Source organism: Notamacropus eugenii, chromosome 2 (assembly GCF_028372415.1).
Source record: "Notamacropus eugenii isolate mMacEug1 chromosome 2, mMacEug1.pri_v2, whole genome shotgun sequence".
NCBI classification, from domain to species: Eukaryota; Metazoa; Chordata; class Mammalia; order Diprotodontia; family Macropodidae; genus Notamacropus; species Notamacropus eugenii.
The window spans coordinates 293,690,414-293,717,834 of NC_092873.1; the positions used below are offsets into that span (position 1 = coordinate 293,690,414).

At 36.1% G+C, this 27,421-nt stretch overlaps 1 protein-coding gene across 2 annotated transcripts in view; it reads right to left on the minus strand.

The window, feature by feature from the left end:
• TRIM33 (tripartite motif containing 33) overlaps positions 1-27,421 on the minus strand; it is a 167,202-nt gene that overhangs the window by 87,937 nt on the left and 51,844 nt on the right. For both annotated transcript variants that reach the window (XM_072644420.1, XM_072644419.1), the window contains exon 2: positions 10,950-11,068. In XM_072644420.1, the coding sequence (XP_072500521.1) occupies positions 10,950-11,068 (119 nt within the window). The remainder of the gene's footprint in view (positions 1-10,949; positions 11,069-27,421) is intronic.

Genomic DNA, 27,421 nt, shown 5'->3' on the forward strand with positions numbered 1-27,421 from the left:
GATGGCCCCTTAAAAAATAAAAAATTCCCTTCAAGTTTGAAGGCTTAATAAGAAATGAGGTAAAGAATGGCCTCTTTAAGGAGGAAATTAAAGTTATCTAGTCATATGAAAAAACCTTCTAAATCACAATTATGAGAAACACAGCTGTGGGGATCAGAGGACTCCCCAGCCAGGGTCAGGGAGTTAGCCCAGACTAGCTTCTGCCATCCAGTGCTTCCCTGGTAGCGAAGCCCTTAGAAACATCCATGTGATAGACACATTCTCACTGAAAGAAATCAGAGACAGAGCAGGCAGTAGAAGATGTTTATTTTTACTCTTCTCCAGAGGAAGCAGGGGTGGTGCTTCCTAGGGACACACACACACACACACTCTCTCTCTCTCTCTCTCTCTCTCTCTGATACAGTAGCAGGAATGAGGTTATACAGTTTGGTCCATCCAGTTAGAGTTAGGGTTAGTTCAAATTTCTCACATTCCTCACTTTATTTCCCTATAATCCCTCCTTATGCAGATTATGTAGGCATGGTAGTGAGGATACTTGTGACTAGGCATAACCTCTAGAGTTGGAGCTGTGTGTCACATCCCTACCCTTCTAGTTTTCTCCTGAGGCCAAGATGGGCTTCACCACCATCCTAGAAAAACAGGTTTTGCATGCTTATCTTATCACAAGCTCCCATCAGCCTCGGAGTTTTACTATTTTTCAAGAACATTTGTGGAAGCAAAACAAAAGCAAAAACAATATCCCTTCACACTATAGATTAGAGAAACGCAAATCAAAACAAGATGAGGTACCACCCCACATCTACCAGACTGGCTAACATGACAAAACAGGAAAATTATAAATGTTGGAGAAGATATGGGAAAATTGAAACTAATGCATTATTGATAGAGTTGGGAACTGATCTAACCATTCTGGAGAGCAATTTGGAACTATGCCCAAAGGGCTATAAAACTGTGCATACTCTTTGACCCAGCAATACCACTAGGTCTGCATCCCAAAGACATCATAAAAATGGGAAAAGGACCTACATATACAAAAATATTTATAGCAGTTCTTTTTGTGGTGGCCAAGAATTAGAAATTGAAGGGTTGTCCATCAACTGGGGAATGGCTGAACAAGTTGTAGTAGATGAGTGTAATGGAATACTATTGTGATGATAAGCAGGCAAACTTTAGAAAAACCTGGAAAGACTTATATGAACTGATGCTGAGTGAAATGAGCAGAACCAGGAGAACACTGTATAGAGTATGATAATGTTTAATATAAAATTTTGGAATAATCTCTTTGTTCTCTCTGAAGCAAACTCAGAGAAAGCCTCTTCCTATGTCAACAAAAGCTAGTCAGGGCTGACTTAACATTCCTTAAGAGACCTTTAACCTAAGACACTATCTTGAATAATGGGACATTTTCCATATCTTAATATTTGTAGACATATACTATGTTATGGCATGTTAATGGTAAAGAAAACACAGACACCTTGGGTCGTAATTTCTATGTGAAACTTTGTCAAACTCTGTTATCTTACTGTATTTACAACCTATGCAATTAAGAAATTCCTTTCTAATGGCCTAGTTAATCACTTACGGAGACCACAAATCTGAAGGACACAGAACACTTCTTTGTCCTAAAACAGATTTAAGGCTGCCCAATGCTTTGTATCGGCAGCCAGAACATTTCTGGCTCCGTAATGCATTATGTTACCGTTTTCTTTAATAGGGAATTGATTAATTAATTAAATCATAAAATGTATGCATTTAGCCTGTTGCCTTTTCTATAACCAAGTTTTCAGGTCAACAAGTAATAGCCACATAGTAAGATGACTGACTGCAATAAGACTTAGATCTTTTCAGCAATGCAAGGATCTAAGACAACTCCAAAGGATTCATGATGGAAAATGCTATCCATATTTAGAGAAAGAACTTTGGAGTCTGAATGCAGATGGAAGCAAACTATTTGCTCTCCTTTTCTTTTGTTATTTGGTTTCTTCTTTCTTGTGGTTCCTCCTATTCTAATTCTTCTTTACATCATGCCTAAGATGAAAATATGTTTAATGTGAATGTATAAGTAGAGTTTATATCAGATTGCATGCCATTTTGGGGCGGGGGGAGAGGGAGAAAATCTGAAACTCAAAATCTTACAGAAGTGAATGCTGAAAACTAAAATTAAATAAATTATAAAATACTTTTAAAAAAATAAAAGAATGGTCTAAAAAAAAAAAAAAAGATTTGGGAGGGGAAGACTTTCAGTGCATCTGGCCAAAACATAAACAATTGCTAATTGCATTCCTTCTGAGCCAATCAGGGCCCAAACAATGATGGAGTAGGGCTAAGAAAAGAAGTTTTAGAGATTAAAAATTTACGTTGCCTTTGGGCAGAGCACCTGCCAGTAAGGGTGAGATCATTAGTAGTTTTGTAGAGAGCAGGTCAGAAGCTGGATTGTAAGGGGTGAAGAACAAAATGAGAGGAGAGAAAGTAGAATCACCTATTATAGACAACCTTTTTGAGGAGGGGATGGAAGGATTGAGTGAAGAATTTTTTCAAGATGGGAAGTCATGGGTATATTTATAGGCAGTAAGAAATGAACCAGCACAGAGGGAAAGACTGAAAATAAGTTAGAGTGGGGATGACAGCATGGACAATCTGCTGGAGGAGACAGGGTACATGGGATCACTTGAACAAGAAGAAGGCTTAGCTTTGGTAAGGAATGGAGCCACTTCATCATGTGGCTGGAGGCAAGGGAAGAGAGAGTGGCAGAAGGCACTTGTGTGACAGGAGGTAAGGAAGAGGGGAGAAGAGGGAGTTCATGGCCAACGGCCTTCATTTTGTCCTTAATTTTTTCTGTAAAATATGAGGCAAGATTCTCAGTTGAGAGAACCGGGGGGGGGAGAATTAGAAAAAATTTGAAGAAGGATGAAAAAGGTCTGGAAATGCCACTGCAGAGAATGAGATACTGAGTTCACAAGGGAAGTACAGAAATGGTAAGGTTCAGGGGCACCCTAAAATATTGGGGTGCAAGGTCATCTCAAAACAATTCACTCAGGCTATCTCCAAATCAAGTAAAGGCATTTATTCTGGGTAATACAACATACCAAGCAAGCTCCTCCACCCGCTTAAGGAAAACACAGTTTAAGGGAGACCCAATCTTAAGGTGGGGACAACTTCCTAGAGGGGGGTCCCCATGGTAGACCCACATTTAAGGAAGATACCCAGTAAGGGAGATGCTAGGAAAGGCTAGAGCTAGAGATTCTTACAAAGGAAAACCTGCTGTGAGCAGGGAGATCAGGTAATCAGGGACAGAAAGGTAGAAAGACACACAGGGAAGGGGTGTCAGGGTTAGTTCAGAGTTTTGCATACATATATGTATGTATACATATAGGCACATCATTATTCCGTTGTTCAGCTTATTTGCCCAGGGCATAGAGGCCCCAGTTAGTTTTGGTCATTGTACTTATTGACCAAGCCACTAGAATCTCATTGTGTCCTATAGTGGCTTTAAGTGGTATGTGAGATAATGGGCTTCTCATTGACCAGTCCATTTGAATCTCATCAGAAGGACGCTCAACAGTGGCGAGGGGTCAACTGAGACTATGCAACATAAATTTAAATCCAGTCAGAACAGTTAAATAAAAAATACACAGAGAATAAATTGGAGGTTTTATCAGAGGAAAGGATACAGCATTAAAGAAGACTGTCAGGTTAGGACTAAACCCTTACAAGACAAACACCAAATGAATATAAGACCTATCAAAACGGCATATTACAAATAAAAAAGAACAGGTATCCATCAGTTGAACGCCTCAACCAAATAACACTAAAGGTAGAAAAAAAGATCGAATTACATCCAATTTTTTTATGCGAGTACTTTTTGTAGTGTGGGCAGCAAGGAAAAAGTTGTTTTCATAGCTTTAAGTGATCAGTTGCAACCTACCACGGTCAGATTAAAGGTCAGAAACTTGTGCGCAGGCTTGACGAGCTGTTTAAGGGAAAGCCTATCAGAGAAAAGAACATAAAGTGCCATGATCAGAAGGCCTCACCTGACCAATAGATAGTGCAGTATGAAGTTCAAGCCTGGAAGAGTATAAAGAGCTTACATTAGCCTGAACAAACTGTAGTCTTCTTGTAGCCTTACTTGGAAGCTACCTATTCATTCAGGAGGAATGAACATAGAAAGGTACTCACTCCCTCCTCCAGAAGAGGGTAGAGTCAGCTTTGGCTACACAGTTCAATTCCTCTGAACTTTGCTGTAATGAAATTTCCTTGATACCTTTTTCTCTGTCAAGAATGTTTTTAACAGTAGTAACAAAAGAAATGCTACCAAAAAAAAAAGGTAAAAGCCCATCAGTTGGGGAATGGCTCAACAAATTGTGGTACATGAACATAATGAAATAATACTGTGTTGGTATAGTGGAAACTGATGCAGAGTGAAGAATAAAAAGGAAAACAATATATACACAATGATTACAATAATGTAAATGGAAAGAACAAAAAAAAAACCCAAAGTTGAATGATGTAATATTATAATGATCAAGACTGGCCCTGAAGAAAAGATAAAAAAAAGTCACTCCTCTGCTTCTTTGTCAACGTTGGAGGAATCTGAGTATGGATGGAGCACTGCATGTAATGCCAGACTGTTTCAATGTACTCATTAGTTTTGCTGAGTTGTTTTTTTCTTCTTTATTATTATAAAGGACAACTCTGGGAAGATGTGGGGATTGGGATACACTGAGAAATGCAAATGATATAAAAAGCAAAAGGTAGTAAGAATTATTTTTCAAGAAAAAGAAATGATTAGTATCTTTGGGCTGGGCATCTCCAAATGAATGATAAATTTGGAAGCCAGATGTCAAGGGATTAAGAAGTGAGAGGAGTGGAAGTGGAGGCAATAGATGTAGATAGCTACTGACTGTGAAAGGAAGGAGATAAAGGATAATAACTTTCCAAGGTGGAGGGTCAATTGAGGCTATAAAGGAAGAGAGATGTGCTTGCAAGCAGCAGGGAATGAGCCAGAAGAAAAAGAGAGATTAAATATTAGAAAGATATCATGATTGTGGCAGCAATCCTTCAGAGAAGCAAGAAGTCACTGAGATCAATACAAGCGTATGAGTTGGCCTTAGCAAACAGAAAAACTAATTTTCAAAGGGCAAAGTTAGAAGAGGATATAAAAGGATGTTAACTTCACTCACTTTGAAGACCTTCACAATCTACTTCTGAAAGATTATTCTGAAATGATAAATAGGGGAAAAAACAGACTTAAAGTTGAATGGACTTTCTCAATATACTATGAGGTGAGGAGGTCTCCTTACCAGGGAAGGAAGAAGAGCTGAGCAGAGAAAAGAAGAGCATTGTTAGATTGTCAACACTTAATTGATACTGAGATCTTTCAAGCTGCTAACACGCTTACTTTCTAGATTTCACCCATCTCCTGACTTTCAAATATCTGACTCACCTCTGGTTTTTTCAACAAGAATACTTGGAAGTCACTGTTTGTACTAAAGCTTCATTTCCTTTCCCTATAGGTTCAGGGACAGCTTTGTAGAATAAGGTTTTTTTTTCCCTCTAGGATCTATTTCTTTAGCATTTTGACATTTCATATTCTAAGCTTTACTTTGTTTTCACTTACGAGCAGCACAGTCTTTTGTTAATTTATTTGCTCTCTTGATCTCTTTTATTATGGTCCCTTTAGACCTGTGAGCTCTTAAATTTGGCCATCTTAGGTATTTTAAATTCGCAGTTTCATTCAGTCAGTGACTTGTGAATCCATGGTTCTGACTTTGCTATCTGGTTTTAGTATCTCAGGGTTATTTTTAAAAATTTCTTATACTAAAATATCTAGGTTTTTTGTTTTATCATGGTTTCCAGTGAGCCCATGAACCTTAAACTCTCTCTTCTCAATCTGCTTTCAGGTTGGCAGATTTTTATCAAAATTGTATAACTGCTTATATGATCTTCTAATTTTGACTTTTTTAAACCTAATTTTTATAACGTTTCATTGATGAACATGGAGTTCCAGATGTTCCATTCTATCTTTTAAGGTGTTCATTTTTTGAGCATAGCGTTCCAAATGCTACTTTATGCTATTTAACTTACAAGTTTTCCTAAAATTTTAATTCAAGTACACTGGTTTACTTGCTGCTCCAAATCTTCTTTCGTTTCTTGTATCTATTCTTGGAATCAATGTGGCTGTTCCATTCTTTACTCTAAGATTCTTTTTAAAAAAATATTTTTTTCCCAAACACATGTAAAAACAATGTTTAACATTTGTTTTCTTAAGTTTTGACTTCCAAATTCTTCCCCGTTCAACCCTTCTCCCTTCACTGAGAAGACAAAGCAATTTGATATAGGTTATACATACACAGTCACGCAAAATATATTTCCATATTGTCATGTTGTGAAAGAAAATATAGACCAAACAAAACCAAGAAAAATTAAGAAAGTAAAAAAAAAAGTATGCTTCCATTTGTATTCAGATTCCATCAGTTCTTTCTCTGGAGATGGATAGCATTTTTCATCATAAGTATTTCAGAACTGTCTTAGATCATTATACTGCTGAGAAATAGTTAGCTAAATCATTCACAGTTAATCATCATACAATATTGCTGTTACTATGTACAATGTTCTCCTGGTTCTGCTCACTTCATTCTGCATCATTTCATATAAGTCTTTTAGGATTTTTCTGAAATAATCCTGCTCATCATTGCTTATAGCACAATACTATTCTATCACAATCAATATACCACAACTTGTCTAGCCATTATGTAATTCAAGCCTCTATAATATATGGCCATCAAGCCGCCTGCAGGCTGCCAAAGGTTTTTCGGAAGGCCCTGGAAAAATGTAGAGATCTAAAGATGTAACAAGTGATTTGTCCATGCTCCACTTTGCATTTCTCTAATCAATACTGATTCAGAGCATTTTTTCTCATGATGATAGATAGCTCTTTGATTTCTTCTTCTGAAAACTGCCTGTTCATATCCTTTGACCATTTATCAGTTGGGGAATTGACTTGCATTCTTATAAATTTGACTCGGTTAGCTATGTATTTGAGAAATATCTGAGAAACCTGATATAAAAAAAATTTCCCAGCTTTCTGCTTTCCTGTACTGGTTTTGTTATTGCTAAACCTTTTTAATTTCATGCAATCAAAATTATTAACTTTACATCCCAAATGGTCTCCATCTCTTATTATTCATAAATTCTTCCCTAATCCATAGACCTGATAAGTAAACTATTACATGACCCCCTAATTTGCTTATGGTATTACCCTTTATATCAAAATCATGTGCTCACTTAGAACTTATCTTGATATACAGCATGAGTTATTGGTTTATTCTGAGTTTCTGCCAAACTGCTTTCCAGGTTTCCCAGTAATTTTTGTTGAGTTCTTCTTCACAAAAGCTTAGAAATTTGAGTTTACAAAACACTACAATACTATGGTCATTTACTACCATGAATTGTGTACCTAATTTATCCCACTAATGATCACTCTATTTCTTAATCAGTACCAGATTGTCTTGATGACACTTTATTGTAATAGAGTTTGAGATCTGGTATGGCTGGGCCACCTTCCTTCACAATTTTTTTCATTGATTTCTTTGATATTCTTGACCTTTTCTTCTTCCAGATGAATTTTGTTATTATTTTTTTTGGCGGCTTAATGGTATGGCACTAAATGTTAATTTTTGTCCTACTGTCTTGGTCTACCTATGATCAATTAATATCTGTCCAATTGTTTACATCTGAGAAGTTTATATGAGAAGTGTTTTGTAACTGTATTCATACAGTTCCTGGATTTGTCTTAGCAGATAGACTCCCAAATATTTCATAGTGTGTACAGTTATTTTAAATGAAATTTCTCTTTCTCTTCCTGCTAGACTTTGTTGGTAGTATATAGAAAATACTGAGAAGTTGTGTGGGTTCATTTTATGTCCTACAATTTTGCTAACATTGTCAATTATTTCAACGTTTTTAACTGATTCTCAAGGATTCTCTAAGTATACCATCATATCATCTGCAAAAAGTAATAATTTTGTTTCTGTGCTGCTTATTCTAATTCCTTCCATTTCTTTTTCTTCTTTTGATGCTACAGCTAGCATTCCTGGTACAATATTGAGTAATAGCAATTGTGAGCATCTCTGCTTCACCCCTGATCTTTACTTAGAAAGCTTGTGGTTTATTCCCATTAGAGATAATGCTTGCTGATAGTAAAACCATCATTGGTAGTTGGATACTACTTATCATCTTAAGGAAAGCTCCATTTATTCCTGTTTTCTAGTGTTTCTAATAGGAATAAGTTTTACATTTTGTCAAAAAGCTTTTTCCGCATCTATTGAGATAATCTTATTGTTTCTGTTGGCTCTGTTATTGATATAGTCAATTATATTGATATTAATAGTTTTCCTAATACTGAGCCAGTCCTGCATTTCTAATACAAATTCCACTTTGTCAGAGTGTGATATATTGCTGTAATCGCTTTGCTAATATTTTATTTAAAATTTTTGCCATCAATATTGATTAGCAAAATTGTTCTATATTTTTTCTTTCTCTGCTCTTGCTCTTCCAGGTTCAGGTATCAGCATCACATTTGTGTCACGTAAAAGAAATTAGATAGGAATTCTTTGCTTATTTTTCCAAATAGTTTATATAGCACTGGAATAAACCGTTCTTTATTACTCCAGAATTCAATTGTGAATTCATCTGGTCCTAGGGATCTTTTTTTATGGAGCTCAATGATGGCCTGGTCAATTTCTTTCTCTTAATGTAGAAGTTATTTAATTATTCTATTTCCTCTTCAAATTAACCAATGGTTCATCTATTTTATTGGTTTGTTCATAAAACCAGATCCTAGTTTTATTTATTAGTTCAATGGTTTTCTTTCAAATTTTATTAATCTCTCCTTTTATTTTCAAGATTTCCATTTTAGTAATTAATTGGAGATTTTAAATTTGTTCTTGCTAGATACTTTTAGTTGCATGTTCAATTCAATGATTTGCTCTTTCTCTATTTTACTGACAAAAGCACTGAGAAATATAAATTTTCCCCTAATTACTACTTTGGTTACAATCCATTATTCTAAGTTTCCACTCCTAATTTTTGGAGAATTATTTTCTCATGGAATTTTATCTCTTAATCCATAGTATTTCCTTACAGTATTAGGAATTTCCTTCTCTTCACTCACTTTTATAGGGAAAGTTGGCAAAAGCAGCCCTCCTTGCCATTTCTTTTTAACTTTTTTAGCTATACAATTGCTGAAGTTAGAGTCATGCTGGTCTATAGGACCAGAGAAGCTAGAAGTTAAGCCCACTGAGTTATCCAGTGGAATTCTATACTGCATCTAGGCTATGCTTACTCCCATACTTCTGGATGAGGCAGCCATGCCCTGGCACCCTGTCCTTAGTCCCACACTAGAAATTAAATATGACCCCTACAACCCACCAACTTTTGTGGACAGAATGATTGTACTGTGGTTCTGTACTAGGACAGCTGAGTCAGAGAAGCTCTTTCCTTGCCATATTTCTAAAGGGAGTGGAGCTGTTGGGGATTAAGGTTCCCTAAATGGTGACCTTAAGAAAAAGATCTTGTTCTCTTCATCATGCCCCAGCATAAAGTTGGGGGCCAGGGATTGGGGGTTGAAGAGGGGTGGCTTAAAGGAAATCACTTTAATTTAATTTAATCTCTTTAATTTAATCTAAATCAATTAATGATTTAGATCCTTGGATTTTAGCAGGAATTTGAGCTAATTATATACTGACTATTTTTTAATGGAATTTAATCTTTTTTTCCAATCAACACGGATTTGCTTTCTTTCCCTCAAATCTTTATACCCCTTCTGGGAAAAAATAAAAAAGTAAAAAAAGATCCTCATATCAAGTATGAGGAATTAAGCAACACAAATTCTCACATTTGCCAAGACCAAAAACTAGTCTCATTCTGTCTATTTATTATCTCACCTGTCAGGCGGTAGGCAGCAGCTTTTTCCTCATTATTTCTCTGAAATCACTGTTGGTCAATACACTGATCAGAGTCCCTAAGTTGTTCCTTTTAATAAATTGTTATGATATTAAAACATTCTCTTGGTTCTGCTTTTTTGAATATCTGTCAATGTTGAATGACTTTTCTTACAGCTTTAATTCTAAGAGACTATAAGCTCTTGCTCATGAAACTAGATACATATGACACAAATACAGTCAATCTTTACCTTTTGTTTGAGAGAAGACTATTTCTCTCTTGTATTAATAACTAATTATTGAATCAGGACCAAGGATTTTTCCCTTTTCTACTTCCTCATTCAGAAATCAACCCATGTGGGGAATCTTTCGCAAAGAGAGTAAAAGAAATTCTATATAGGTATAGAACCTATGTAAGATTTCAAACTATCTCAGGGTGGGAAGGAAAAGGAGGGGGGAAGGGAGGGGAAGGGCAGAGGGAGAAGGAGGGGGAAAAAATCTCTAAGATATATAGAAGTGATTGTAGAAAACTGAAAACAAATAATTATTTTAAAAAAATTCTAAGTATAGGCTAATGGATGGATTCCTGCTCATTGTATTTACTCAGATCTCAGAAAAGGTTGATTCTCTCTTCTATCAGAGAGATGATATGGAAATTGCTAAGTCTCTTTGACCAAGACTTAGGTGATCCAAGTCATGTACACTTCAAGACCCTCATTAGAATATAGCCCAGCCCCTCATTGCAATATTCATTCTCTCAATAACTGTTAAAAATCAGAGTTGACTGCCACCCTCAGGAACACCCATTCTTCCAAGGGTATATAAACTTTGAACCTACCACTACGAGGGGTCTTTGGCATTCAAGAGTACCACTGACCTTTGCTTTATTAATAAACATGCTAACCTCATTAATAAAATGATTGAATTACCCAGAAATTATGTTTCTCAAACTTTTTAAACATCACAGTTAAAATATGACGGGGAAAGGAAATAAAGTAATTAGCCTACCTGTTCAGATTTTTCATCAGAGCTGCTAGGTGCTTCAGAAGTATCTTTCACAAAGTAATTGTCAACAAGATCTATCTGTCTGCATTCCTGGCGGCATATTGGGCATCTTATTACTCCAACTGCAAAAGATAATGAAAGGATTACATTAAATAATGTCTCAATAGGAACGTATTTCACTATAATCATGTAAGTAGCTGCTTATTATGTTAACAGAAACATAAAGTAATCCCAACATAAACACTCCTATATCTAAAGAGTTAAAGACAAGGCATTATTGAAACAAGAGTGGTTGGTTATATTAGAAATGTCACAGAATGCTATATGGCGGAAATTACAGAAAGCTCAATATGAAGAACCAAGATGAATGTTGTTTCCCAAAAGTGAACTAAAAATACCTAAGTGATTAGGAAACTATTACTATCTTCACACTTGTTCTATCACTCTAAGAAACCATCATTAGAAGTAGATAAGGGGATTACATTCTGGGAAGATGGAATAGGTCAGAAATTTCCAGGCTCTCCATATTTCCTCCACAAAAAGACATAAACTGTCACAAAATGAATGAAAAGCAGCAAAAATAAAAGAGTAAAGCAGCTGTCCTCCAAAAACAACTTGAGAGGACCTCAGGAAAGACTATAGGGGCTGAAGTTTGGCACAGATGAAACATAAACACCTCCAGGTTGACACCACTTAATCAAAAGAGCAGGTCCTGGTAGCAGCATCTTGAAAAGCAGGCTAGGACTTAAGAAATTTCAAGGACCCTTTTATCTCACTTACAGAAGCAAGAATTTTCACCTCACAAATTTTCATCTAATGAACAGCAGACTGTTGGGTGGGGGAAGACTGAAGGATCCTTCCACTCCAATTTCTGGTCACCAAGCCTAGCAGCGCTGACCAGACTTGATTCTAGACTGCTGTGGGCAAGAAGGTGTAAGCTCACACCCAGTGAGTGTGGTACTACAAGGAGCAAGAACATTTCTGGGACAATGTGGCTGGGGGGGGGTCTAACTGTGGCTTGGGGGCGGGGTAGGGGGGTTGAGAGGAGTGCCTAAGCTTGGGCCTCTGGACAGAATTCAGAAAATAACAATAAGGACGACTTGAAACCTAGGCAAACATTCCCTATAACACAGGATTAAAACCTGACTGTAATATTAAGCTTCTATAAATAAAACAAAATAAAAATAAAAGTAAGCAGCAGAAGGAGAACAACTTGACCATAGATAGCTAATATGGTATAAAAGAAGATCTGGGTTCATATTTAGAGGAAGACAATGAGGTTAAAAAAAAGCTACTCCCACCCCAAAGAGTAGTATCAAATGGTGACAAGGCCAAAAAGAGTTCTTGAAAGAACTTAAAAGGAATTTAAAAACTCAAGTAAGAAAGACGAAGGAAAAATTAGAAAAAAAAATAAAAGCAAACCAGGAAAATTATGAAAAGAAAGTTAAACAATTGCAAAAAGAGGTCCAAAATCTTAAGAAAATAACTCCTTGAAAACTAGAATTGGGCAAGAGGAACTGAATGATGTTATAAGATACCAAGAAATAATAAAACTAGAAAAAACAGAAGAGAATCTAAAACAACTCATGAGAAAAACAACTATTCTGGAGAAGAGATGGGGGAAGAGACAATATAAAAACTGTAGGACCACCTGAAAGTTATGATCAAAAAAAGAAAATGGATATTGTAGTACAAGAAATCATTAAAGAAATCAAAATCCAACAATATATTGTTCATAAGCAACATGTTCAATAATAAGAAACACACAGAGTTAAAATGAAGGGTTAGAATAAAATTTATTACACTTCAGCTGATAAAAAAAGGCAGGGATAGCAATTTTGATCTTGGACAAAGTTATAGCTAAAATAAGATTTAATTAAAAGAGATAAATAGGGTAACTACACTTTGATAAAAGGTACCATACACAATGAAGCAATATTAATATCGAACCTATATGCACTAAATACATAGCATTTAAAGTTTAAAAATAATATCATCTTACACCTTTGACTGGCTAAAATGACTGAAGGAAAAAGCAATAAATTTTAGAGGGAATATGGAAAAATTGGGACACTAATTCACTGTTCGTGGAACTGTGAACTGATCTAACCATTTTGGAAAGCAATCTGAAAATTATGACCAGAGATATTAAATTGCATATACCAAATTGCATATACATTCCCCTGGGCCCAGCAATACCACTACTATTTCCAAAGATGATTAGAGAAAAAGGAAAAGAGCCTATACCTACATGTTCTAAAGTATTCATAGCAGCTTTCTTTCTGATAGCAAAGAAGTGGAAATTGCAAGAATGCCCACCAACTGGGGAATGACTGAGCAAGTTGTGGTATATGATGTGATGGAATACTACTACACTATAAGAAATGATGGGCTCAATGATTTTAGAAAAACATGGATAAGGTGCCCAAAATAATGATAAGTAAAATGAGCAGAGCCAAGAGAATATAGTAATACAGTAATAGCAATATTATTTTACGAACGACTTTGAGAGAATAGGTCGCTTTGACTTTTGCAAATACTTAAATTGATTACAAAGGACATATGAAGGAAAATGCTATCTGCTTTCAGACAAAGAAATGATAAAAAGAAATAGAAAGAGAATGATTTTACACATACACACACACACACTCCCACACACCCCTAATGATAATCAAGCCATCTCCATGGCTGGGGTTGGGGGGAGGGGTCAAGAGAGAAGAAATTTGTGTAATAACTGCTATATAATCAAAAAGAATACCAAGTTGCACATAACAAATTTGCAGTTTCAAGTGCGACCAATCTTTTTATTATACTATGCTACTAAAATGTTTGTTTTACTCCATAAATTAAAAATAAAATAAAATTTTAAAAAAATTTAAGTAGATAAGGGCAGTGATTCAGACCTACAAAATAGCATTATCCTCAATCACCATCTACCTACATTATGATTCAGCTCCCTCTCACTATACTACAGACTGCATTACACCTCCACACTCACCTCTTGTCTTCTAAGTGACATTAGAAACTAGAAATTACACTATGGCAAGGCAACCAAGCCAAGAAAATTGAGGGAATGGTAGAAATACTTGGAGTACTTTAGGTTGAGCAGCTAGTCGGAATAAGTTAAAACAGGAAGCTACCAGAAGATTTTTCATTTCTAAGTATTCCCTTTTGCCCCAGCACTGAATTAGGCTTTAAAAGACTATTTGTAGTCAACAGTCAAGTTATTTATTCAGGTCAAAAATTAGCAGTTATAGAACAGCTAGAACTTGGAACTATGGTTCTTACAAAAACAACATACAATGTACAAAATTAATTTAAAATGCTATTTGTTCACATCTCACTACTTTTATGTTTTAGTCTAATTCATATCAAATTATTAATTTTATATCAATTTTTCAAAAGACATTACTTGGCTTAAATTTAGTTCCATTTTTACATGGCAAACATTAAATAGATTTCATTATAATTATGTGTTCTACATCCTTTAAGAAATTTGACATCAACATTTTTTCATTACCTTGAAACATTAAAATGGAAAGCTTTTATTTCCCTCTGACACTGTAAAGCAATGTGGTACAGGCCCTTACCACCTTTCACAAATGGAAAACACACACACACACACACACACACACACACACACACACACACACACTCTCCCCTATTAAATATAGTACAGCAAACATAAAATTCTTTAATCCTCTGTTTGGCTTTTAAAAATTATCCAGTCCCTCCCTTTACAAATATTTTAGGATGCAATGACACTGGACTCTCTTTGACATGCCCTGCCCAAAACAGTCCATTTCCTGACTGCATATATGGAATGATCTTTTATCATTTCTATCTCCTTATTTCCCTGGGTTCCTTCAAGTTTCAGCTAAAATCTCACCTTCTGCAAGTTTAGCATAGTGCCTGGAACATAGCCAGTGTTTAATATATGTGTATTAATAGTGCCTTCCCTATGAGATTATCTGTTTTATCCTGCATATTTATCTTATCTACAGGCAGTTGTTATCAATTATTCCTACTAATTGCCTTTCCCTGTCTTCACATAATGCAGTTTCAAGAATGAAGACATATGTTGCTGGGGATGAGGGGAGAGAGGTACTAATAGGGATGTTAAGCTCATACGGATGAAGGATTTTTTAAGAGGAAAAAAGTTTAACTTAACATGAAACACAACTTGAAGCAATATGAAACATACAGGCTCATTCCATTAATTTATTTAAAATATAAACTAATTTAGTGAGTGTCCTTTTACTCATTAAATATCAAACTTTCATTTTCTAGTTTTTAGACTATTTCTCATTATGTTTTTCCTCTTCCCTAAAATATGATAAGAAAAATGAAAATTAAAACAGCTTTGAGTTTCCACTTCATGATCATTAGGTTGTCAAAGTTAACATAAAAGGAAAATGACAAATGCTAGAAGAGTTGTGGGAGACATTGGTACACTGTTGATGGAATTGTGAACTGGTCTACCCAACCTGGAAAGCAATTTGGAACTATACCTAAAAAGCTATTAAACTTCAAAACTTTTGTTTGACCTACCAATAGGACAAATAGATCCATAATCCAAAGAGATCAAAGAAAGAAGAAAATGACTCACATGCAAAAAAATAAAAGAATATTTATTACATCAACTCTTTTTATGGTAGCAAAGAATCTGGAGAGTAGGGGAGAAGGGGATATCAACTAGCAGAATAAGTAAACAAATATATGACAGTCATAGAATATTCTTATTCCACAAAAAATAATGAAAGGGACTGTTTCAGAATAACCCAGGAAGATCCGTGTGAACTAAAACAGACTAAAATAAGCAGATCTAGAATAACAATTTACAATACCATAATGACAATCAACTTTGAAAGTTGCAGGAACTCTGATGAACACAATGACTCAACTATAATTCCAGAAGACTCATGAAAAAAAAAAAAGGCTCTCTATCCTCCTCCTGATAAAGAGGTGATGGACTCAGAGCAGAATGAGACTTTTTTTTAATATGGCCAACCTAAGAATTTGTTTTGCTTGCTTTCTCAATGGGAATGGGGAGAGGGGAAAGGTAGATTTTCATTTGAAAAAATTTTTTTTAAAAGAATTTACTACCTAGCTAGACTTGGTAGCAAATGCCTATAATCTCTTCTAATGGGAATCCCGAGGCTGGTAAATTGATTGAGTTCTGAGCTTCTGTGGGCTAAAGTCAATGGGGTATCTGTATTAAATCTAGCACCAGTATTTTGAGTGGGAAGGGAGAAAGAAGAAAGGAACCCCACTACACCTAAGGAGGACTGAAATAACCAGCCTCAATCAAAAACGGATCAGGTTAAAGCTTCTGTGCTCATCTTCAATGAGACTGTGCTCATGGATATGCACTGCACTTCAAGTCTGGATGAAATAAGGAGATCCAGTCCTCTGGACCAAGGATTCCACTGGAAGAAGATCCCAAGGAGGTCAAAGATAAACATGTCCTATACACATTGAAATATTTATAGAAACTCCATCTGAAGTAGCAAAGAACAAGAAACAAAGCAGATACTTATAAAATGATGAATGGCTAAATAATCTATGATACATAAATGAAATGGAATTTTCCTGTGCTATAAGAAAAAGGAATAAAGAATATAGAACGGCATAAGACATATAAATAACAGAAGAATCATGAAGACAATATATATACAATGACTACAATAACACAAACTGAAAGAGAAACAAAACAAAAAAAACTAATACTGTAAAGTTATAATGCATACACTTGACCCAGTTTCTCTACATAAATGAGAGATTACGGGGCATGGAAAATAGCATATCAGACTTTTTTAATGTTAGTTAATTTTTCTAAAAATTTTGTCTTATTTTCTTTTTAATAAGGGATGGCTTTCTATGAAGTGAAGGTCAGGATATATTGGGGAAGTAATTGTTTAAACATTAATTAAAAAAACAAAAAAAAAAAGGCATTATCAATAACTCTGAAGACAGGAACTCCAAGGGAATGATGCCAGAAGTAAGAATTCAAAGGGCTAAGAAACAACAGGAAAAGAGGAGGTAATAAGTACAGGTGTGGCTTTTTCCCCCAATTTTCTGCACAAGGGAAATAGGTTATAGGATAATAGACAAGATGGGAGAAAGATACAAGAGTGCTGAACACATATGTAGCAAAAAAGAGTCAGCAGACAGTAAGACAATGAAAACAAAAGGGGGGATGGTCATGAGACTAGTTGGGGTAGGATCAGGAATTTCAGCAGAAAAGCCTTGGTGAGAAAAGGCATCTATTCAACAGAGCATGGAGTAAAAGTGAGAATGCTACAAAATTTGCTTTAGAGTATTCACAGGAGATTGGAAAAAGTCCCATATGATAAGATGTTAATTAGGTTAAGGAATACCTCCCTTGCCCTAGGATACTACAGAGCCACAGGATCACAGTTAATGCAAAAGTCTTCCTTACCAAGACACAAAGAATGAGCTAAATTAGTTACAACTAAATTTCCTGAAAATGAAATATATATGTATATGTATATATGCATTAGACCAGGTATAAAATCTGTGTCCTTGCATACAAAAATGTAACTGCAATCTCAGTCCTCCAACTATGCTTGCTCATCCTGCATGACTTTTGCACATATACTCCTATCAGTTTACCAATGGGGTTGTTTTAGCATTCACTTTCTTCTGATATCACAAAAGCCTGAGTAGAGTACTCTGGTTGCCACCTTCCAAAGTAATTCACAAAAGTAGTCAGCCTGCCTCCTCTTTTTCTATCACACATTTCATTAATGATATCTTTGACTAATGTTTACTAGTGATTACATGATTCTGTTTAGCCATGTGAGCATCTCTGTAATCACCATGCAATTCTCATTGCCCGCAATTGTCATTATGTATAACACTCACTTTTAGTTTCTCAGACAGTTTTATTCCACACCTTGCAATCAATTAGCAAGAACAGAAGGATGGATATCTACCCTTCAAGACACAAAGCACTGACAAGATAATCACTAGTACAGACAGATATGCCATATCCACAGGTAACTAATTTTTAAAAACCATGATGATACATTTCCTATGTATGTGGGGAAACAAGGAACTTGTTTTCCACAGTTCTAGGTGATAAGGGTTGTGACCTAGCATGGGCAGGTTAGCGGTCAGAAACTAATGTGCAGGCTAAAGGAGTTGTGTATTCTCTATCAGAGAGAAGAACACAAAGTCACAAGGCCAGGGGACAGTATTGAGGGAGATCTAAAGTTCAGAAAACAGTATAAGAAGCCCCAACTTTCTGAATGTGTTGTAGTAGTCCTGTAACCTTACAGGGGTGGTTACCTGTCCATTCAGGGGAAATGGATGTAAAGATTAAAAAAAGCTTTCCTGATTTCACAACAGGTATTGTTCTTTGTTTAAGTTGAGCATGTTTCTCACTGTTGGGGGCTTGTTAGGCTCAGTTTTAATAATTCTTGGGGGCTTGTCTGGGATCTTTAGCATCGGAAAGATTAGAACAGAATCTTATTTGTGAGGGATGGGAGCATGCCCATTGATTTTTTTAGGGGACTCAAACACCAACAGGCATGGTTCCCCTCTTCTGAATGTTAACTTCTACAGTAGTTTGGAATTGTTGTGAACTCAGGAAGGCAGCTAAAACAATGGACTGAACTGGCGGAGGCAGCCTAAGTCAGGGACCTGAGCAAGGGCAAGGAAGTGCCTAAGTATTGCTTTGTCTGCCAGGGAATCTTAGGCACTACTAGTCCATCTGGGCCTTGGGAGCATAAGTCCTAAGATATCAAGTGAGAGCTGTTGAGATAATGTTACCAGGGAGGGGATGAATAATCCTCTGGGTATCCTTCAGAAGTCCATGTGAAGGAATGCTGCCTATATTCTGGAGAGAGAGGGAGAGAAAGAGAGGGAGAGAGAGAGAGAGAGAAAGGAGAATAGTTGGAATCAGTCAGCATAAAGTGACATGAATAGCTAAATTTTGACAGGTCTAATCTAAAATTAGTTTATTTCCTAAGAAGAGAGGAACTGTATTGCTCTATCTGTTCTGTGTATGTCTTTGTGTTTGTGAAGTGTTTTGTTAAATTGTAAATGCAGTCAGCCAGAGTAGCAAGGACTGTAGCTGGACTTTCCCTTGGAATTCTGCTATCTCTTACTCTTCCCCTCTCCTTCCTTCCCTGATTACAGCAGCCTCAGAGGAGTGGGGGTGGGGGGGTTGGAGGAGGGGGGAGAGGGAGAGAGGGGGAGAGAAAGGGGGGGGAGGGAGAGAGAGAGAGGGAGGAGAAAGATAGAGACAGAGATAGAGATGTTTTACTCTTTGGCTTAATCTGTTGCATGAATGGTGTTAATACAGGGTTTGAAAACTTTTTAGAAGTTGTTAAAAAAAAAAACAAAACAACTAACTTTCTGCATTCTAGACCCTGGCCAGGTTTGTGAAGATGAAAAGAAATATTTGTGCTCTTTGCAGAGTATTCAACTTAAAAAAAAAATGTGGCTCACTGGTTCTTAAGCCCTAAGTTTCTTTTTTTAAGGAACAAAGAATCTGGAAGAAATGGTGAATATCTGGTTTGTTTGAAATATAAAAGGAGGGGAGGATATGGGCAGGATGGCCGAGTATCAGACCTTATACTGCCTTCCCCCTCCTACTTCAGAAAATGTTTAGCCTGATTGGGAAACCAATAGACAAAGTTATGGAAGATTATTGGATTTAAAAATTTTTAAGTTGTTTACTGTGATTTGTAATTATTACTATTAGTTATTAAGTTACCAAGCTTCATGCTGGAAGTCACACTTTGTCAGTATTAAATTATTTAGTTGGTTTGTTTTTTTTTTTGCCTGGGCAAAATTAATTAATCTGATTCAAAACTTTTTTTTTTTTTTTTGGAAAACCTGAAAAGGTCTTTCCTCCTCAGGGGAGTGACAGACCATTCCCTACCTCATCTAAAGGAGAATCTTTTTTGTAATGGAATTCACCAGAGTAAAAGATAAGCAGTCTGGAGTGAAAAGTTGAGTTTTGATTTAATGAGCTATCAGAGTTAAAATCTGTACTTTAAGTTTAAATTAAGAAAATATATCTGATACCAGGCAATGTGTTTAAAATTGCAAATTCACTTTAGAATTTCAGTGATTTCTTTTAGAAGCATTAACTCTGTCCATATGCTCAGACCACGTGCACAAGGGCAAGGTTACCCCCTTCCCCATCTGATTTAAAGGCTGGAATGAGATTGGAAGAGCTTGTCTGGTGGGCCTCGGAGGGGAGAGGGGAGCTAGAAGACAGCATTTCAGCTCTTTAAGGAAGTAGAGTAAAAAGGGATTACAAGAAGTTATAAACGAAGTTTTATTTTAGTAAAGTAGCAAGAGTGATTAAAAAAAAAAAGGAGGGCTAAAATGTTTATCATTAGTGATTATAAATCCAGGTTTGATATGATTCAAGTGAAAATCTGTCCTGAATGAATACAGAGCAGCATCTGAGAATGCTCTTCCTATCGAGATTAAGCAGAAAAAGATATTGTTATTTGGCCTTTATGATTGTAAAGTGCTTAACAGCAACGGGTATATGTTAGGTGCAACAGTAATCTAACGTAACTGTCACACAATTTTTAAATTGGATTTTGTTGTATATAGATTGGAGGTTTAAAAGGATGTGATAAAATATAATAATTTGAAACTTATATTTGGTTAAAAATAAGCAGTGATATATGATTAACTTGATTTGATAATTAATAGCTCAATCAAATTTGAGAGGTTCTCAGGTGATAGAGTGTGCCCACATGGTGGTAAGGAGATGAATTACTGTGCAAGGTGATGTGGAAATGCATTCACCAAAATGGATAATGGCTTATTTTAAAGTCTTAAGTAAACTCAAACAGTTCAAATTTTTAAGTAAATCTAAGTGTTATAATATTAGGAATTGCATTGTTAAATTAATGAGCTGGTTTAAAAAGCTGTTATGAATTCTGTTTAAGAGTTTCTTTGTTGTAGAATTCCTACTGAGAAAATGAGAATCCTTAAAAAAAAACATTTTATATAAACACACAAATGTTATTCCAAGCCTGTTCCATCTAAGGACGTATTAAGTATGTTAAAAAGTTTATTTCTGCTGTTAAGAAGGAAGTTTTAACTAAAACTGTTTTTACTATAAATCAAACATTTACAAAAATATGTTTGCAAAAGGAAGCTTATGGTCAAATGTGCAAAGGCCGTGGTTTTAAATTTTTTTTTTGTAACTTTTTGTCAATCAGGTTCATGAGGGTTTTGTGATAAACTGCAAACTGTTCTTAAAAGAGGAAGACACTTGTTGTGAAATGTTTTGTAATATCTTTTGTATGATTTTTGAAAGGCCTACCTACCAAATTTATATTTGTAAGCTAATTTGTTATAATAACTTCAGGTTTTATGAGGGGAGGGTGGAAGAAAAGGGGCAAGACAAGGGAAACCAGGAGTTTTATGGCTCCAGGAAGCTCTGTGATAAATTTTAAGAAAGCCTCCTGGCCTCATCCCACTTTCCTTTTGACGTTCAGTCATTACAGAAGAATTTCTTAAGATCTAATCTGAACCCAGATGGAGTTTCTAAACAAGGAATTTGTTTTGGTGATAAATGATCTCTAGTGACTGACAAATTTAAGGACAAATTTAAGATGTTAGTCCTGGTAAAATTTTTGATTAGTGAAACCTGCCATCTAATATATAAACTCTTGGGACTGTACTCAGAGAGGAATGTGACTCAGAGAGGAAGTGTGTCTCAGGGGACAATTCTATCCCTAGCCTGGGATGGGATACTTCTGGTTTAGTTTCCATATTGTCTTTCTTTGAAAAGGAATGTTTTCCCACTTGACTATTTCTGAGTCTGGCTATAAAATGGAGATGATATCTAATTAGGTCCTTGCTTTTCATTTTCATTGCATGTTTCAATAATCAAAGCAGATAGTTTAAGATGAAAAAAACAATGCAAGTAGTGGAATCTTGTTGTTTTCAATTAATTGGGTAAATGGATACTCTGGTATGGTTTTGTGAACGATAAAATCCCTGAAATAGAACATTCTTTTTGATTGTTATGGTAATAATTAGATAAAGGAAAGGAAACAAAAGTACAAATGTGATGCTAAATCATTGTTGCATAGAACAAGATTGCAATTTAAAGTTAACTCTAATGGTATGGAATTGCTTGGGATTCAAAAATAATGACACTTTGGGTCCTGCTCAAATGAATTCAACCCAAACCTTCTTTCAGCTAAAGAAGGTCAAAGTTGTTACCTTATCTACAGAGGGACTGAGAAAGGAGTTCAGGGTGGGCTCAGGTGATTTGGGGGTTCCAGGGATGGTCTTGATGGGAGTAGCCAGTAACCTGGAGATTTGGATTGCTAGGATCAAGGGTGGGAAATAGAAAAGAGATTTGGGCTTAGTGATAGGGAAAAGCTGATGGACCTCAGGAGAGCCAGTTCAAGTGGGAAAGTCAAGGAGCTTTCAAGGTGAGGCTTTCCAGAGCCCTGTCAGACAAATGAGATTAAAACTCTTTTGTGATAAGGGACTAAGGTCCCAACTTGGAATATGGTCTTTACTTGTTACAAAATGATGTAAAAGCAATTGGTATTAAAAATGACTGAATTATTGAGACTAAATCAGAGACATCTTCAATTTGGGGAAAAGAATTTCAGTGTAGTTTCTTAGAGGCAGGTAACCTCTAGAAATATTTTGCATTGACAGAAAAGTTAAATGTTTCTGTTTTGATCTGAATTCATTTCATGAACATAAGTTGAACTTAGTGTTTGAATTTATCATATGTATAGCTCATTCTTTTAGACTGAGCAGGGTTAGAAAGGTAAAAAAAAGCTTGGGGAACAGATGTAAATCTATTAGAGCAATAACTTATGCTGACTGTTATTTAATCAGGAACTAGAACACAGGCATGCAAACTACTTAAGACTTATTTCAAAGGATGTTCCTTAGTCAATGTGAAATTATAGTCATATATGAAACTGATTATTGGAGCTTGCTATATTAAGATTTTATGGGGGAGAGGATCAGGAGGCGAGGTGGGTGTGAGGAGAATATTCAGAGGTCAAGTCACTGGCTGGGAAAATGCCCAGAAAAGGGAAAAGAAATAAGACTATAGAAGGCTACTTTCTTGGTGAACAGGCATTTCCTCCCTTCCTTTCTGATGAGGAAGAACAATGCTTACCATCAGGCAAAGACACAGAAATCAAGGCTTCTGTGTCCCAGCCCACCCAATGGGCTCAGGCCATGGAAGAGCTCAAAAAGAATTTTGAAAATCAAGTTAGAGAGGTAGAGGAAAAGCTGGGAAGAGAAATGAGAGACATGAAGTCAAAGCATGAACAGCAGATCAGCTCCCTGCTAAAGGAGACTCAAAAAAATGTTGAAGAAATTAACACCTTGAAAACTAGCCTAACTCAATTGGCAAAAGAGGTTCAAAAAGCCAATGAGGAGAAGAATGCTTTCAAAAGCAGAATTAGCCAAATGGAAAAGGAGATTCAAAAGCTCACTGAAGAAAATAGTTCTTTCAAAATTAGAATGGCACAGATGGAGGCTAATGACTTTATGCAAAACCAAGAAATCACAGAACAAAGAGAGAAGAATGGAAAAATGGAAGATAATGTGAAATATCTCACTGGAAAAACAACTGACCTGGAAAATAGATCCAGGAGAGACAATTTAAAAATTATGGGACTACCTGAAAGCCATGATCAAAAAAAGAGCCTAGACATCATCTTTCATGAAATTATCAAGGAAAACTGCCCTGAGATTCTAGAACCAGAGGGCAAAATAAATATTCAAGGAATCCACAGAACATCGCCTGAAAGAGATCCAAAAAGAGAAATTCCTAGGAACATTTTGGCCAAATTCCAGAGTTCCCAGGTCAAGGAGAAAATATTGCAAGCAGCTAGAAAGAAACAATTCAAGTATTGTGGAAATACAATCAGGATAACACAAGATCTAGCAGCCTCTACATTAAGGGATCGAAGGGCATGGAATAGGATATTCCAGAAGTCAAAGGAACTAGGACTAAAACCAAGAATCACCTACCCAGCAAAACTGAGTATAATACTTCAGAGGAAAAATTGGTCTTTCAATGAAATAGAGGATTTTCAAGTATTCTTGATGAAAAGACCAGAGCTAAAAAGAAAATTTGACTTTCAAACACAAGAATGAAGAGAAGCATGAAAAGGTGAACAGCAAAGAGAAGTCATAAGGGACTTACTAAAGCTGAACTGTTTACATTCCTACATGGAAAGACAATATTTGTTACTCTTGAAACATTTCAGTATCTGGGTACTGGGTGGGATTACACACACACACATGCACACATACATAGAGACAGAGTGCACAGAGTGAATTGAAGAGGATGGGATCATATCTTAAAAAATGAAATCAAGCAGTGAGAGAGAACTATATTGGGAGGAGAAAGGGAGAAATGGAATGGGGCAAATTATCTCTCATAAAAGAGGCAAACAAAAGACTCATTAGTGGAGGGATAAAGAGGGGAGGTGAGAGAAAAACATGAAGTCTACTCTCATCACATTCCACTAAAGGAAAGAATAAAATGCACACTCATTTTGGTAGGAAAACCTATCTCACAATACAGGAAAGTGGGGGATAAGGGGATAAGCAGGGTGGGGGGGGGATGAAAGAAGGGAGGGCATGGGGAGGAGAGTGCAATTCGAGGTCGACACTCATGGGGAGGGATAGGATCAAAAGAGAATAGAAGTAATGGGGGACAGGATAGGATGGAGGGAAATATAGTTAGTCTTATACAACACAACTATTATGGAAGTCATTTGCAAAACTACACAGATTTGGCCTATATTGAATTGCTTGCCTTCCAAAGGGAAGGGGTGGAGAGGGAGGGAGGTAAAGAAGTTGGAACTCAAAGTGTTAGGATCAACTGTCGAGTAATGTTCTTGCCACTAGGAAATAAGAAATACAGGTAAAGGGGTATATAGAAAGCTATCTGGCCCTACAGGACAAAAGAGAAGACAGAGACAAGGGCAGAGAGGGATGATAGAAGAGAGAGCAGATTGGTCATAGCGGCAATTAGAATGCTTGGTGTTTGGGGGGGGAGGGGATAAAAGGGGAGAAAATTTGTAACCCAAAATTTTGTGAAACTGAATGTTAAAAGTTAAATAAATAAATTTAATTAAAAAAATGAAAATAAAATAAAATAAAATGATACTTTTTATAACAAAAAAAAAAAAAAAGATTTTATGGGAGTATTAACTGACTGTTCTTCTGAGTTTAAATCCAGGTGTGGATAGCAAGATAGGCTGTCTGAGCCACTGATTCAGGATCCAGGGAGCCTGTGAGATGCTAATATGAACTGCAAAAAGTTGATCTCACAGGAAGGTTGGGAAACCAGGCTGTTCAGTCTGAGCTGAGGTAGGATTCTCCTGAATCAATTTCCCCACTGACACCTGGCAGACTTTAAGCCTGGCTAGACACCAGTTGACAATCTACTCCTGCCTGGAACTGACACTAAGTTAGGGAGATGTTTCCCTGAAACGTCCTTCTCTTCGTGGCAATCTTCTATAATCAAAAGTTTTGTAAGGTTAATACCAGATCTATTAAATAATAGATTGTTGGTAGAGAAACATCTGAGGCTAAGTCAAAAATAAACCTATCAGGCTTAGGATTTCAAACTTAACAGCAATAAGTTAGGGTCCTTTAATTCTTAATAACAGTGTGGAAACAATCAGGTTAAGGGCCTATGAAGTTAGCATATATAGTTATTATTATTTTTGTCTCAGTTGTTTAATGTTAAAAGAAAACTGGTTTGTGGTCTATATTGCAAATGCTTTAAAAGAAGCATCACATGACCAGAAGTTGGAATTGTTTTGAGGTGATATGTACCGTTAAAAATTATTATTTATTGTATTCATGTATGTACTGGAGCCTATTATTAATTCCTTAGTGAAATTTCATCCTCCTGGTGGGAGAAAGGAATAGGGAAATTAGTGTAAAATGTAACAACTGGGTTCTAATGTGAATTTCTTAAACATGACAATTTGCCAAAGTTCCAATTCCGATTTTGTAAGAGTGATAGGAATTGTAATCTAAAATTGTATCAAGGTCAGTTTTATAGGAGGATAGACATCCAAATTTCCACAAGAGGACAAAGAAAAGATGTTGTGTTAAAGACAGTTTGAACAAGCATCAAGACCAGAAAACTGCATCAGATGATGTTCCTCCCCGGACTGCAGTATGAGATGGAACCTCTAAATAGACAATTCATCAATTTACCTTTTTATTTTGAATCTCTGTATCTATACTTATGAAAGGGGACCGCCCTCTTGTAATTTGTCAAAGCATGTCAACTTTGCTCCCTTCCTATATTCCTACAAAGGTGAGACAGATGAAGGGAATTCATAGGGGAAAGAATGTGAGGGGGTATCGATTGGATTTAGATGTAGAAACAATAAAGAAAAAAGGGGGAGTTTGTAGGAAACAAGGAAATTGTTTTCCACAGTTCTAGGTGATAACTAGCTAGGTTGTGACCTAGCATGGACAGGTTAGAGGTCAGAAAACAGGAAAAGAAGCCCCATCTTTCTGAATGTGTTATAGTAGTCCTGCAACCTTACTGGGGTTGCTACCCATCCATTCAGGGAGAATGGACACAAAGATTAATAAAAACTTTCTTTATTTCATAACAGGTATTGTTCTTTGTTGAAGGTGAGTATGTTTCTCACTGCTGGGGGCTTCACTTCTAACATGTGCAAAGTGCTATATAAAGTCCAATTCTGGGAAAAGGTATTACTGACTTGCAGAGATGTGGTAGGGTTGAGGTATCAGAGGTTTCATAAAGTAGATAACATTGGAATTAGGTTTCTTAAGAAAGATAGGAATTCAACTGGTAGAAAGCAGGAGGAAGGACTAGCATAGGAAATCAAAAGATATATTCAAAGGGGGAAAAAATAGTTCAGTTTGGCTTCTTGGAAACCAACAGGCAAAAACTCCTCAAAGCAAAGATTAATATTTAAATACTTCAAAAAGGTCAAAGAGGATGAAGTTACTCATGAACTCGGTGGTAATTTTCAATAAAGTGGTATGGTCAAAAGACAGATTACGAGGTGATGAGAAATGGTGGTAAGAAAGAATAAGCAATGAGTATTTTTTTTCCTAAAAGTTTACCAGTGAAGATATAAAAAAAAAAGTAGGAAGTTACACTAAGAAGTTAAGAAAATCAATAAAGTTTTTGTTTGTTCTAGCTTGTAGAGACCTTAACAAATATATGTAGGCTATATCAGATCTCAAACGGTATTTTAAAGCAGTAATCATCAAAACAATCAGCTATTGGATAAAAAATAGAGTGGGGGATCGGTGAAATAGATGAGTTGCACAATACATAGCAGTAAATGACCACAGTAATTTAGTGCTTCATAAACTCAAATATCCAAGCTTTTGGGACAAGAACTTACTATCAGATAAAACTGCTGGGAAATCTGGAAAACAGTATGGCAGAAACTGGGTATTCGCCAACACTTTAT